General features: G+C 30.9%; 2 protein-coding genes across 4 annotated transcripts; both read right to left on the reverse strand.

The window, feature by feature from the left end:
* Positions 1 to 2,187: 2,187 nt before the first annotated feature.
* LOC126670253 (acireductone dioxygenase 2) lies at positions 2,188 to 4,788 on the reverse strand. Of its 2 annotated transcripts, none has more exons than XM_050363942.2 (7): positions 4,668 to 4,788; positions 4,180 to 4,291; positions 3,984 to 4,078; positions 3,391 to 3,505; positions 3,188 to 3,312; positions 2,530 to 2,600; positions 2,188 to 2,458 (listed from the first exon to the last, which is right to left on the reverse strand). In XM_050363942.2, exons 1-7 carry the CDS (start codon positions 4,683 to 4,685, stop codon positions 2,392 to 2,394), a joined length of 603 nt encoding a protein of 200 aa, XP_050219899.1. In that variant the 5' UTR covers positions 4,686 to 4,788; the 3' UTR covers positions 2,188 to 2,391. The 2 variants fall into 2 exon arrangements, with proteins under 2 accessions (XP_050219899.1, XP_050219898.1); XM_050363941.2 differs by having other exon boundaries at positions 4,180 to 4,300.
* A 9,415-nt stretch (positions 4,789 to 14,203) lies between these two features.
* Positions 14,204 to 15,851, reverse strand: LOC126666990 (EPIDERMAL PATTERNING FACTOR-like protein 5). Of its 2 annotated transcripts, XM_050359931.2 has the most exons (4): positions 15,518 to 15,851; positions 15,066 to 15,320; positions 14,783 to 14,863; positions 14,204 to 14,545 (listed from the first exon to the last, which is right to left on the reverse strand). In XM_050359931.2, exons 1-3 carry the CDS (start codon positions 15,618 to 15,620, stop codon positions 14,793 to 14,795), a joined length of 429 nt encoding a protein of 142 aa, XP_050215888.1. In that variant the 5' UTR covers positions 15,621 to 15,851; the 3' UTR covers positions 14,204 to 14,545; positions 14,783 to 14,792. The 2 variants fall into 2 exon arrangements, with proteins under 2 accessions (XP_050215888.1, XP_050215887.1); XM_050359930.1 differs by lacking the exon at positions 14,204 to 14,545 and having other exon boundaries at positions 14,663 to 14,863.
* Positions 15,852 to 16,125: the final 274 nt, after the last annotated feature.

The raw sequence follows: 16,125 nt of genomic DNA on the forward strand, positions 1-16,125 counted from the left end.
ATTAACCAATTAATGAAATGTTGTTGGACCTTTACCCTTGGACATAGGACACACATCACCATATAGCTCTAATTTATTAAAGTTCGTACCCCAAAGATAACGTAATTAGATTTCCCTGTAGAATTTTGAATTCCTTTTCAGTATAAGCTTTGAGATTTACATATGTATACATTTTTTATATAGTATATAATTTGTGAGAGAAGCGTATATGGAAGAAATTAAATTCATAGCTTTATCAGTTTACTGCCCAACATTTATACTATTTGATATACGATACGCTGGTTATTTTTTTTATAATTAAAAAGATAAAAGTGCTTGTAGGAGAATTTGAACCTACGACTTGATAGTTTATTGCCTTTGAGCTTGCTCATTGGTTACATACATATACATAACTTATGTTTAATTTGTTTTATGGTACTATACATTTTTATTTATCCAATTCTAAAAAGTCAATTAAAATTCATCAATTACAAACACCTTTATTTGTCAATTATTGAGCTTTTAAGGCATGTACTAATGAGCTCTAACTCAAATGATGTAAGCGTTGAGCAGCAATCTGCTAGGTCGTGAGATCTATTTCTCCCACAAGCGCTGTCCCGTTCTTAATATTAAAAAGAAAAATTACAATTACGCATCACGTGTTAATTAGCATTCATAGTTTATATATCAACATCAAAAGAATAATTTATACATCTGTATAATTTTTCAATTAGATCATGATGTGTAAATTATTGTTTTGCTGCTGATTTGTAAATTTTGGACATTAATAAGATAATGACCTCACTTGTAAAATATAAAAATGTAAGAACTTGATGAATTACTATTAATTTGTATGGATCAGATAACACAAAAACGTAAAGTATAAAGACTTTAAAATGGATTCGCTTTTATCTTTTTATATAAATATAATTTATAATTATTTTTTGGATAGTTTGGAAAAGAAAAGCGTTTGTGGAAAAAAATCGAACTCGCAATCCAGCAGTTTGCTACTCATCGTTTATACCATTTGAGTTATATCTGATTGGTTTTATAATTTGTTTCATACATGTGATCTAATATCTATGCCTGCCTTGAAAAGGATTACTGTCTCTTATTTCCCTACCATTTTCACAATAAAACAAATTCTAGTACTTCTTAAGCCTGTGGCTTGAATTGCTCTTAGAACAGTTGTCAGTAAATTTATATTTGTCAAATGAATTGATTACTTCCTCTCCGATAAAACTAATAATTTTGATGCACTTTTGAAATCAGAACTTTATTAATTATTGCATAGTGTTGGGGTAGGTGGCCAATTGGCATCATCATAGAAAAGAATCATATTTTAATACACGGTGAACTGAAATATGGCTTGCTTAGCAAGAGACCACGTTATCCTAGTATACGTGTCAACATGAAATTGATGTAGTGCATATATATTAAAGTATTACAAAAAGTTGCTATGTTGGCCCAAATCTAAAAAATAATGTAGAAAAAGACTTCACGTCGAAACTCGAAACAATATCTTTCGATTCCTAGTGATGAGCTATAGATTAAATTGAATGCGGAGCGACAATATGCTAAAATTGTGAAGTTCAATTTTCCTACAAGCGAAAAAAAACTCTGCTTGTAATTTATCAATACTTCAATGCCTTCTGAAGCAGAAAGATGTTCAATGTTTGTCATTTGGCACCCATCGCACATGCCTACAGAGAAATTTGTTTGTTATATAGCTATGCGATTTAACCTTCTACAGAGAAATACGTTTGCGGTAGCTATGCGATTTAGCCTACTTTGTCTTCGTGCCTACATTATTAATGGGACAGGCGCGCATGCTTAGTCTTCGCACCAACATTATTCATGGGACAGGCTTAAATAGACTCCGGCTAAGCTTATATTTTTAAATGCAAACTTAAATCTGGTACTTGCGCCTAATATTTACTATTCAAGGGCGACTTTTGTAATAATTTTTTGATAAATTCAGGGACTTCAATTGATCTACGTCAGCAATTAATCAATTATATAAATCCACACCCGCCCGTAAAAAGGCCCAGCCACACGGGCCAAGCCTTGAGGGGCTGGGAGGATACCTACCAAATGATCAGGTAGTACCAGCACATCTATACTGTCCAAAAATCATTATCCAATTAATAAATCAACATATGCACCCCATTTATAGATCATACAAGCTCAAATACACCAATTAGTCAATTACCAAACATGCAAATTGTTTTATGTGATAGATTACAGCCTTGCAGGTAAAGTACAGGCAAGCCATATATATGAAGCATAGCAAGTCGCTGTAATAGCAACAGTCAACTGTAGTATACAAACAAACCCGTCATACAACAATGGCTACTCTTATTAATATGAAAGTTCTTAATTTTAGTTTATATGTTAGAGGCAGCAGCGTTTTTATGCAGCCGCATCAACAGCCTGATCACCAGCTTCCTTCTGCACAAAAGCTTTGATATACTCCTTCCTGCACATAGAAGTCAGCCACGTAAGACTCCAAAAAGCTTCTTGAATGTACTATCAGCTAGAGAAAGTTACCTTGCTGGAAGATGATCATGTGGACGGTTAAATGGAGTCCAAACTGGATCACCCACAAAAAGTCTCATTGCCTGCATGAATTTGTGTTGCACACAAGACAGTATTCAGAGAAATTGCAAAGAAACATGAATGCAAATGTACAAACACGACTAAGCTTGGTAGCATGTGCACGGATATGGAATAACAGGACACTTGGAAATGACACGGCGAAACGGTGTTATTTTAAGGTTTTCAATGTTAAAAATGAAGTTCTGTGTCCGAAATGGCAATTTTTCGACTCTTCTCCAAAATGGAAAAATTGGTTGAATGAAGTGTACGTGATACGTAGCATCTAAGACATCAAAGGAACTAGGAAACTAGGAAAGGCCTGTGCCAGCACACAGCAACGCCATGAAACAAAAGGTTTGTATGGATTAATAGCGGCAGATACATGGGACACGACATTAGTGGTCATCATTTTGCATAAAATTTATTAAACTAAACATCCTATGAAGAGTTAAGGAAACAGTGAACAGCTTAGCCCTAGCAACTAACAAACATCTCACAGTTTTTCAGTTACAAGTAAGATGCGACAGGTAAAACAAAAGAACATTTGAAATACACTTTTTATTCCAATAAAATACACGCATATAGGAACCAATTGTGTATTTTACATTACCTTAATGTAATTGTCTGTATCCAGTGTAAAGCGGTGATAAATTCCAGCAGGTAAAACAATTATTCCCCCTTTCTTCACCCAAACACGAATCCAGCGTTCACTTTTATCCCTGACATCGAAATAGCCTTCACCAAGAGGAGACTATTAAGGACCTTCTATCAATGACTACATATTGCAGTGAGATGCAAACAGACAAGTCTTACCACTTCCAGCTACACAGTAACGAATCTCCTCATCCGTGTGAAGATGTTCTTCAAAGAAGTTCTTGATCTTCTCTTCATAATTTGGCAGCTTCTCTGGACATACTTCACAAAAGTCCTGAACAAAAATTCCTAATCAGTAAACATTCATGTATTTGTCAAACTTACAATAAAAGATACTTTAGACTCGTGACAAAACGAAGCATAGAACCTTTGCAAATAACACAATTCTGATTGCCCAACGAATACCATTAAAATTTTATGGTATATGTACATCATATGCCATGTTACCCAGTTGGCAATCCCAAATAAAAAAGACAAAGCATTTGGTCATTACTAGGGTGCATAAGCTTTGAACCAAACCACAATATTCATTCTTTTCTAAAATCAAACCAAACCGAAATTATAAGTTTTTAAAATATCTCGAACTGAACCAATGAATATTTTTTAATATCAAACCAAACCAAATGAAATCGGTCGGTTCAGTTGGATTATTCAATTTGGTTTGATTTTGACCCCTGGTCATTACGGAAGTAATTAAAACTAAACTGTAATCATGATTAGCTATTCTCCGATTAAAAAGTAAAGCAACAAACCAAGTAGGAGTATCCACGTTCTTCACGAATCTTCTTCAACTCTTCATCCGTTTCATAGTTGTCAGCATCTAGTTTCCAACTGAGAACTCCAAGCTCTGCAAGTACATAGATTATTCGCTGAAGGTGAGTTATAGTCATTATACATTAACACCTTAAACAATCTTATCAAAATAAGAAGTTATCCATTAATGATTACCAGAGAGTTGGTCCAGTGAAACAAATTCCTTAGGATCCTTGTGATGGGGCAATCTTTGATCCTCATCACTATCATCCATGTACCATGCCTGAATGACATCTTCCCTAGGATCCTGCACAAACTAAAAAAAATCAGCTCACAGCATTACTACACGCCTTTTACGTATTCTTTTCGACGTAATCCGAATTAAATATTTATTCATCCAGAAAAAAACTAATTGATTGTTTTATCATATTCTAATCAATTATTTTAATTGTGATACAATAACAAAGATCATTTCCAAGGTTTAATTGTTTTTTAACTATATCTAAGCTAACAATTATGCAAAAAAAATATACTCCAGCTTAATTGAATTAAGAAATGAATCAAACTTTTTTAAATTAAAAATCACCAGCTAGGGTTCGTAGTAATAATAAAAAAAACTAATTAAAAAACAAACAGAAACCAAAATTGATAAAAAAATTAAAGAGATTGATTTTAATCGATACCTTGATTGGGGCAACCATTGATTCTCAGGCTCTTCGTATAATTTTATTTTTCTTTTGCGATAATGGAGATGAGGGAAAAATGAGAATGGCGGTTATAAGTGTAATAACGCGGGGACAAGGTTAAAATGACAGGACTCGCCTTGTCGTTTATATAAACAAAGAGGGTGTTTTGGTCGTTTTAACTGAGGGGAGAAATGATTTCCTTCATGTTGAAAACGCTGGTCTTTTTTGCGTTTTGGGTTGGAAATAATTCAAGTGAAGTCAGGGCTTAGCTCCGCCTTTGAGCAAGATTTGGAAAAATCTAGAAGCAGTGCATTTCCATGCCTGTTTCAAAGGTCAATCTCAAATTTAAGATTTGTTTTACATTAGTCAAAATTCTAAAATTTCGTGGGTTCAAAACAACTAGAAACACTAGGCAGGACCATCTTTTCTAGCTTCTAGTATTATAATGGAGCCCAATCTAGAGCCCAATCCAAAGCTACCACCTTATAAATTACTTAAAATCTACTTAAAAAAATAAAGGGCTTAAGATCGGAAAAACTACCAACCTTTCAAATTTTTTTCAATTGCACCCTCACCTTGTAATTTCATCAATAGCACCCTATTTCGTATTTTTGGCTTTCAATAGCACCCCGACCTTGTAAAACATTCAATTTTACCCTATTTTATATTTTTGACTTTCAATAGCACCATAAATCATCAAATTAAACTCATTTATCGAGAACTTATTTGATTTTTTTTTAAGTTAAAAGGCTTGTTTAAAAGTGTCCAAGTAGAAAAAAGTATGATTTCACCTTTAAATTTAATTTTTTTGAAAATTTTCATCCTTATAGTAATGGAATCATCTAATTTTTTTAATTTAGAGTGCTATTGAAAACCAAAAATATAAAATAGGGTGCTATTGAAAAAATTATAAGGTGAGGGTGCTATTGAAAAAATTTTGAAAGGTCGGTAGTTTTTCAGACCTTAAGCCAAAAATAAATCAATTACTCGAGCTTTGTACTCGAATTTTATTTTGATATGAACTTGTTCCTTAACGAGGATCCGTTGGAGGACAAGTTTGGTGCCAACAGCTGCAGTAATTCCAGCTCTAATAGTATATATTTAAATTGTTGCAGTTAAAAAACTCATAGTTGGACCTTGGGTTGTGTCGATCAGTCCGCCTCGTGTGTGCATCTGTCCCCTCATCTCTTCTGCCGGCGATGCGCTCCTAACCGTAACTGGTCGGGTCGTGCCTCCGGTGATGTTACTTTGAAAAAAATTAGAGTGCTCAAAGTAAACCTACGTTTTGTATACATTAGCATGATATAACATCATAGAATTTCGATCCCATATATTAATTAAAAAAACTCGTGATTATTGCGAGTATATATGAAACTCTTACATACAATATTTTTAATAAAAATCTTTGTTCTTTATTGAACTCAAACTTGTTTAATTCTAATTTGAACATCTGAATATTCGAATTTGAATTTGAAAATTTGAGCACATTCAAGCATAAAATTTGAGAATTTAGGTTCAATCTAACTCGAATTCAAACTTAAAATTATATAATTCATCGGAGGCAACAATATTGATTTCATTTTTCTTACTTGGCATGATTTGATTTCGACTCGGCTCTTTTACAACCTAGTTTCAACTGTTTAGAAATCGGAGGCAACAATATCAATATTAATTTCATTTTTCTTACTTTTATTGTTTGAAATCTAGTTTGCCAAGCTAGTAGTTTAATATGCAATTCCCTCTCAGTGGCAAGAGTGATTAGATAGCCAGAAGTTCTTTCATTCCTGGGATATTATTGAAGCTTGCCCATTAGGGTTGTTCTCACCTGGAAGTCTCTCAGAGCGAACGTAAGCTTTGCCATGTGAGTAGATCAGCGGAGTTTATGATCAAAAAGAAAAGGCTAACCCCTGTAAGCTTCGCTAAAGCGACTACGTACCTCTAGCGAATTAATCCTTTGCAATCTCAAGCCAAGGAATTGTAGGATATACTTAAATACTTTTTTATCTAATAGAGCAAATTACTATAATTCGTCCTCGTCTACGTATCAGTCGACATTTTTCACAAATTTACTGCTATATCGGGAGTTACTCCACGTATTGCTTGACGTAAAACAGATAGTGGATTTGTTTCCAGTGGAAGCGCCCCTTATGTTGGTTGCCCCTTTTCATAATAGAATAATAAGGTAAGCATTCAAGCCCAGAAAGCAAAGGCCCTTTATATTGATGAAGAGGTGACCTCGTGCTCGTCTTTTGTACCCCATGCAACCTAACAACCTCTTAAGAAAGAGGTATGCAATGTGAATAGCATTGGAAGTCTTCTTACAAGGAATAACGTGAGCCATTTTAGAAAAACCTTTTCCTATTTTAAAGCCTTTGGATGTCTTTGTTTTCCTCATATTGAGGCTTCACAAAAAAACTGCATCCCTTCTCAGACGTCTTATTCCTTGCCTAGCTCCTTGACTCCGGCTCCGGCCAGAGAGTTGGATAGATGCCACTTATTCTTAACACAGATCTCACGATGTGCTATAATCTTTTTACAATTGATCACATGTTCCTAAAATATTAGCATCCATTTTTAGGTTAGAAAACGAGCTTCTGGCAAGACACCGGGAGGAAGATCTATTATTTCATAACCAGCATTGGTGCGGTAGAGCTCATATGCTCGATCCATAGAGAAAGTCCTCCGCAAGCCTTATTTTTTTAGTAAAGTCAAGCTTTGGCTCTCTAATAAAGACTAAAGAAATGGATCAAAAGAATTTACAATTACCTTAACTTGCTAAGCAATAAATTGAGGTTCGTTATCGGTGACTCAAATCTTGGGTACTTCGAATTGAGCGATGATATTCTTCATAATGAACTTGACTACAGTACTCGCTTTGATCTCAGTGAATGCCTTTGCTTCAGCCCATTTTGTTTAGTACTCGGTGGCTGTGAGGATGAATGCCGGTCTATTTGTATTTTCAAAATTTCTATTTCTTTTTGCCATTTTTGTTATATTTCTTTTTCCTTCAGATAAAATAAAAAAAAAAACCAGAATATTTTTTAGGTCAAAGCAAGATAGATGTTTCCTCCTATTTGGCCCCATATTGCTGGAATTACTAACCTTTTAGCAATACTGTTTCAACATTATATCAGACATTCAAACCTAAACAATTATATGGCGAGGACCATACCCAAACCTCATAATACATTGATTAAGTTGATTTGTTTTTAAGAAAATATAAATAAGGCTTAATTATAAAAAAATTAAATTTTTATATGTATTTGTAATTTCAAGCAAATTTTTTAGTTTTTATAATACTATTCCAATTTCATATTTTTTTCGTTGTAATTTTATCTAAAAAATTCTAATCAATTTGACTGTCCCAATTTTCAGTTGAATTTATAAGTCAATTCTATAATTATAACATTCATTTTTTAAAATTTAATTTCTAATCTAAAAAATCAAAATTAATATTAAAATATAATTTTAAATTCTCTAATTTTTGGTGGTTGAGAAAAATTATATTTTAATGATAAAAATGATTAGAAAATTTAAATAAAACAAATACGTATTGTATTAAGGTGAAAAATTAAAAATATTAATTAAAAGATAGATAAATTTGCAATTGAATAAAAGGTCTGGTTTAAGTTTTTTTTTCCAAGCTACCCCCTCCGTCCCAATAGAGTTGTCCATTTTAAGAATTTTTTTTATCTCAAAACTCTTGTCCACTTTCAAAAAGTAACTAACTTTTACACTCATTTTTTCTATATTACCCCTATTTAAAATCATTAATGAAAGTAAATTACAAGTGGGTTTACTATATTGCTTTTCTTAAACTGTGTGATAAAAGTAAAGTGTACAACTCTATTGGGACGGAGGGAGTAGGAGAATTCATATATGAAAACAAAATTACAAATATAGTAAACCCTCTAATAATTAATACTCAATAAATTAATAATTCTAATAATTAATAAAATTTTAGGGAATCAATTTAAATATTACGTCTTATAAAGTATTCAATAAATTAATAATTCTAATAATTAATAAAAAAAATTCGACCATGTATATTAGTTATCAGAGGGTCGACTGTAGTGTCATATCACAAAGAACACAATATCTTTTCAATTTGAATCACAAAATATTAAGCTACCATAAAAAATAAGCAATAAAAAATAAATCGAAAATATAAACATATATGACATGGATTCCGTAAACTTAACACAACAAAAAAAACCATATTTCCGTTGAGCGGGATACTTAGATCATTCTTCTTCCGATTTGACAAATAATCCGCTCTATCCGATAAAGTCTAATATTTTTGGTTTTTTTCTTCAAAAAAATTCTAACAAAAGGTATATCTACAACCTTCCAATTATTAGATCTACAAGAACATGGATCTAAAGTTCGAACGAACACTAAAAAAATTTAAACGATCTAAATATTGGATCAAAGAAGTGAGAAAAGCCCTTAAAAATTTATTCAATCGAAAAAATGCAAACAAACATCTTAAAAAGACTTATTGAAACAAGAACTATAGATCTACAATAAATAGTATTATAGACGAAGAGAAGATAATTTTCCGTTTAACCGGAAAAAATATCTTCTTCCACCCTCAAAAAAGTAAAAAGGAAAGAAATTTTTTATTTCTTGAGAGAATGAAAAGCATAATTTTTAAAGAGAGAAGGCTAAATCCTTTGGTTTAAGTTGAAAACCACTTAAAGAAAAACTAGTTCTTCATATATACTTAGCCGTATAGTACTATTTTTTTATTGTATAAATCACTCACATTATTGTTTTAAGATCCATATAGCAATAGTAATAAAATAAAAGAGTAGGTATACCACCCATTCCACCGGCAAACCCAACAACATTGTCAAATCAAACATCACTTCAAATCATATATTTGTGTTATCTTCACCTCTCTCTCCCTCACAGGGAACCCGAAGTAAGCGAAAGAGTGGCGAGGAAATGGGCAAACTGACCACACACCACCATCCCACCCCTTTGGCTTTCAATTATAACTAGCAAAATGGCCAAACGTTGCTATGGCTATTTATCAATTCTAAAATAATTAATATAAATTAAGAGTTAATTTACATATAAATATATGGATTCATACATGTTAACATATATTTAATTTAATTATCATATATAATTATCATTTATTTCTAAATTAACTAAGTTGAACCAAAACGGTATAAAATTCTGATTCGCTGAATTAAAATTTTATATAAATATCAGATGTGATTTGATTTTTATTTTATCTCTTAAATTATATTTTGTTTTTTTTTTCAAAATATAATTTGCTTTTATTTTTTACTGAAGAGAATTGAAAACTGAAATATGCTCCCTATATATATGAACCAAAATTTTTCTTTCAAGTTATAGGTTTCTTTTATCTGTTGTTTATATTTAAAGACGAAAAGAAATATGATTAAATTTAAAATTTTGAGATCAAATTGAAATGAGTTTATAATAATTTATTCATTTATATGATTTTTTAGATTTAGTTTTGAAAAAATATTATTGTCAACTCATATATAAAAAAATAGAATTTAAAAATAGATTTTTTTAAAAATTTGAAGGGTTAAATTGAAATATATTTTTTATAATATCAAGTTAATTAACATGAATAATATAAGCAAATAGTAGTGAATATGATTAGATAAAATATATTAAAAAAATTGATTAAATTATAAAATAATTGTAAAACTCATCAATTTACATGTAAATAATTAAAAACATGTGCTTTGATATGTCGGTGGCAATGACCAATAATAACAATCTTCGTCTTTATATCAGCAATCTTCGCTAAATTTTCTATTGGTGTAAAGAAAAAAAATAGCATGTAAGGAACTTTCTTGACGCAAGTGAGGTCGTTGGTTCAAAACATACTCATATATATATGTAACCGTTTAAAATTTGAGGTTAGAGCTTTGCCTCCCGCGAGAGATCTATCCGACTCGATTAAAAATTAATTTAAATATGAAAAGTTCAAAAGTGTTATCTTACAATTAGAACCCGTATAAACACCTCATGTACTCGGTAAATTTCCAAAATGAATATCTTTACCATTACGTACCTTGCCCAACATGATGCACACTTTTTAAGCATAGCAAAGGGTCGACAGGGTCTCTTAGTTTGTGCGTTGTAATCAATTCGCATGCTTAATAATTTTAATCAATCAGAGTCGTATTGATTTTAGGTCAATTAATTTCCGTTTTACATAAAGTAAAAGCGTTTAAGCATTGCGATACTCCAATTCAAAGGTTTTGATTTAAAATTGGATAGTATTATCTATAGTTAAATAAAATAGTTAAATATGAGTTTATATATTTACCTTTACTCATAAATTCAGATATCGCAATAACTTTTTATTCATTCCCTAAAACAATCGATCAATATGTATAATCTAAGTAAATTTTTGCAAATGGCGAAAAAAAAAGTAAATTTTTGCAAAAGTATAGATCTTCTTTTGATCGACAAAAAATATATTTCAGCAAACAAATAACCTTATCTTGCATCAAAATATGCATTAAATTATTCATATAAAAAATAGTACCATGTCAAACAAAAAATTATAACTGAAAATATTCAAAACAACAGTATTGTTTGAAATATCTATGATTTTCTTTTCACTTTGTAGATTATAAAAAAGGACTAAATTTATTTATTTTAAAATATTAAATATAAAAAATTTCAATAATTAATAAACAAAATTTATTTGGATATTAAATTGAAACCCTTCAAGTTATTCAGAAAGAATACACGTGCTCTTTTAATTTTTTTGCCACTTAGATCCTCAATGTTTTTAAATAGTGCAAATAAACCCTTATTCTTTAAAAAACCACACAAATAAAAAGACTCGTATAATTTATAAATAATTTGAAGGACTTGTTTTAAGTTTAACCTAAAATATTTAAAGAATGATATAATTGTCAGGGAGACTCGTGAATGGACAGATGAATACGAAGAGGATCATGTGGAAATTAGGACTGGAATTCCATGAGCACTTCCACAAATACCAGCCCTTTGATTCACTCATTGATTGATTGATTGATATAAAGGGTGAATTAGGTGGGGGCCATTTTAAAAGCAAAGAGTAATTAACATGTTATGTTTTTACTTTTTTACAGTCACTTTTTCTACAATTTTTTTGCCTATTTCCATAAAAACAACACTGTCACATGCAAACAAATAGAAAAATTATGTTCCTCCTTCATTTTGTGTTTTCACAGGAAGTTCAGGCCCCCTCGTGTGTATTTTTCTTCCTTTTTTGAAGATTTTTCAAATTATTTTTTTACAAATACTATTGATTTTATTAAATTTATTATTTAACTCAAAATACATCAGTAGATTAGTTTAAAAAAGAGCTAGTGCAACACTATCTAAACACAAATTAGTTTCTATAGTCGAAAATAAAAATCTCTTTCTAAATATATCAATACTCATCATATGGTAATTTAAATTTTTGTACGTAAATTTATTAGTACTGGACGGACCTACGTAGAATACATAATGTGTAATTTTTCACCTTGAAGATGTAATTTTTTTTATAAAGTATTATTATAAATTTGTCCATTTTAAAAAATATTCATTTTCATAACATTAGTAATAAAACATTTTGAATTCTGAATTTTTGACCACTATATGATCATTATATATACACCTACCAAAATTTTATTTTATTCATTTTCACTATCTAACTAAATAAATAATTTTATAAAATATCATGTATAAATAATATCGACAATAAAACTATACAATTGTAGCCTTTTAATCATATAAAAATAAATGTGAGTATAACTTAAATTTTTTGAATCGTTAAAGAGAAAAAGCTAAACAATTTAGATCTTAAGGGTGGGAGGGAGTGATTTTCGAACTTTGGCAGGAACATCATTGTCTCTTCAGTCATATGATTATATATTTCTTAACAAATTATATTGTCATTTATATTCCTAACTAGATCGATCAAAACTGTTTTTAATGTTTGTTCGATCTTCAACTTTAAACTTACTGAATTTGCAAATTCTTACAAGTTTGAGCTAATACAATTCTTACAAGTGGACACATGTAGAGTGAAGAGAATGAATTTTATTTTTCTGGCGATCAAAAAGGAAGTACTATATAGAAAGTACTTATATTCTTTTGCTGCAAGAAAACAACAACACTGTGGGTCTTCTATTACTATTTACACTATTGCCAAAGATTGAAAACCAATTCAATAGTATGTGTTGATGTTTTGAAATTGGAAATCTTTTTAGATGTCTTCTTGATGACCTAATTGTCTCCCAGTCAATGAACATTCACACATGCTATCAAATTCAAACTATATACTAATTTATATATATGAACTTTTAATTTGATAAAATTTGATATTGGAAGTGGGTTCATTGTAATTCATGGTAACAATTAAGCTTGCTATTACCAATGAGCTATAGAAGTAATGTGCTAGGTCGTGGTTCATTTTCTCTTACAAACGTCTCCTTCCCAATTATCAATAAAAATTATTGTTTTTCTTAACAAAAATTGGGTTGAGAAATTTTAAGATTAACGAGATTGAAAAGGTGATCTTTAATTGGATAAATCAAATAAAAACACTCAAGTTGGAGTGTTTGTGAGCTAGAGATTTCGAGATTACTTTCTAACCGAATTGTCACGTCGAGGCTTACGAGTCTAAACAAGTGTTTTATACAAAATCCCGACAATCTTTTTATCTCATAATAATATGTGAGTGGCAAGTAATGTGCGACGCCAATTCAACAATAGAAAAGAAAGAAAGAAAACTAGAAGAGTATTTTTTATATATTTATCTATTTTATATCTCTAAATTTACATATATATATATATTGGTCGATTTTCATATTTCATGGTATTTTTAAAAAACATATGATATATTTTTTATTTCTTTGTTAATAAGCTTGAGCTTAATCGGGTCGAAGTCATAGTTTGAATACAATTTTCGGCCAAACATGAAAATTCAAATGTATTTAGATGTTTAGATACTTTTGTAATTCCTCTTTGACATAGTCCCGGTTTTTGGATTTTTGCCTTCCACTTTTTGTGATTGAGCATAATAAATCATCATTTATCCAAAAAAAAAACTTATGTAACATGCACATTCAAGCTCGAGGTCAAGATTGGCATATAATTCGAATTAGGTTCAACTCATTTACACCTCTAATCATCTCGTACTGCAAACAAGAGTACAAGGAAAAGAAAGGAAGAAAAAGATAGAAAAAAATATATTGATTGAGAATAGAAAAAGAAAAATTATGTGTGCAGAACAGAAAGAAAGTAATGAATTATGAAACAAAACAAACAAACAGTAGTGTCCCCATCTTTCTTCTTTGATGCTTTTCCCTTACTATTTTTTTCTTCCATATCACTCAGCTCCATTATATATACTATAATGGAAACCCATCTTTTATTTATAAATTAAATTATCATTCAAATCATTGTTTTGAATCTCTTCCCTGTAATGTAGCCCTTCTTGCTACTGTTTCTTTTGTTCACTAGTGACATTCATTCAATACAAAATCAACATGTATGGACAATGCTCAAGAAAAATACACCATTCTAAGTATAAAAATAACCATTGAATTGCACCTAATATAGCATAATCCATTCAATTATGTACCTAAAAATCTCTTTAGTACTCTGCTTGTTGACTCCAATGGGAGCAAATTTTGCTACTTTTAATATAAAATTAAGATACTCATCATCTTGAGTACAGCTTTTACTTAATTCCAATCTGTCTCTCTTGCATAATAAAATTAAAAAAAGTTATTTACATATTAAATATCAATGTTTCACGTTTGCAGCGATTTAATTTCACTCTTTACAACGTCGCATTAGATATTCCAGTCTTTCGCGCATTTGCGTAAGGTAACCTTTAGTCGTTTTTTCACCAAAAATGTGTAAAAAAACGGAGTCAGTTTGTATAAAACAATCTCACAAAACAGAAATATGTTACACAAAAGATTGAGATGCATAAAATTAAATCGCTATAAACATCAACCCGTCGAATTTTATATGCAAATAAAAGTAAAAAAAAAGTTGTATTTGATGATGAACAAAGAGAGAATTAATAATAGAGCAAGACAGAGATTGTTTTTTGGTAATCTCACCTCTACAAACTTACATTCCCAAAGCTGCTTTGTCCAGTGGCAAAAAATGATGATGATCATCATTATGAAATATGCAAATCACTGAAAAAAGCACCAAAGCCCACATTGTACACCTCCATTCTTCACCAATAGTTACTCAAATAGTAACATTAAAACAAAGATTTAAATCCTTTTTCTGCACAACTCTCAATTTCTTGACTTCATCTTCATCTTCCTCTTCATTTTTGTTGTCATTAAATACATTTTTTAGCAAAATTTTGTTAAGGCATGAACAGCTTATTACCACATTTGCATCTCCAGGCTTCTGGGTAATACTCTAATGGCATACTTAAACCAGGTTGAATCGGGACATGAACTGGTTTACACGGTGAACACCGGCTACACTTGGATCTACACGTGGGCGGTGAAGAACCCGGTCCTCCGAGTCTTTTCTGAGTTACTAAAACTCGGTCATTGTATGTTGGAGTAGGATTACTACTTAACTCACTCACTCTTTGACCTTCTTCATTTTCTTGAAACCCACTGTTATTATTATTATCTGCACGAAGAATTCAAGAAAATATAATGAACACAGTTTTAAGTTTCAAGAACTGGATTTCTAGGTAGCACAGACACGGACACGGAAAATATGCCCTTTAGACACGGTAAAATGGTGTTATTTTTTCGTGTTCGAAACGTCAAATGTCTCCGTGCTACCTAGTTGGATTTTGAAGCAAACAAACTTAAAAATCTTACCGAGTTGAGAAAAAGTTGCAGATGAGGAAGAGAAGAATAGCAAGAAAGTGAAAGCTGCGAGTGTCGATAAGTAGTGGCGGCGGCGGTGGTGTAGCACGGCCATTGCCGACGTTAATCAGTAACAAAAAAGAGCTGTTTTGTATGAATTGTTTGAAAATTATTAGTGTGAATAATGGAAAAAGTATAGCATGTGAGCGTGTGGGAGGAGAGTCCAAGTCAAAGACATGGAGAGAAAAGATGAGAGAAAAGAAGAGAAAGTTTGTTTTATTGTTTGGCCAAAGGGGTTGGGTTGCGGGTTGAATTGTGGGGTATTATTGTATTCTATAGACTATATATTATATTGTACATTATATACACCATGAATGATTGTGACAATAGTAATAGAGAGAACCTTATTCTACTTTTCAATTAATGTCATTATTGTGATTGGTAACTTCACTTAACCATGGTTCATATCTAGTAGAATATATTTGAATTATTTGCTTTCTCAACACCTCTTGCAGGGGCGGAACCAGCTACATGGATGAGGTAGCGACCGCTCTCACAATTTTTTTTATTTAATTATTCTTTTAAATTTTAATTTTTTTTAAAATATAATTATTTAATTT

This window comes from Mercurialis annua, linkage group LG2 (assembly GCF_937616625.2).
Source record: "Mercurialis annua linkage group LG2, ddMerAnnu1.2, whole genome shotgun sequence".
Lineage (NCBI taxonomy): Eukaryota > Viridiplantae > Streptophyta > Magnoliopsida > Malpighiales > Euphorbiaceae > Mercurialis > Mercurialis annua.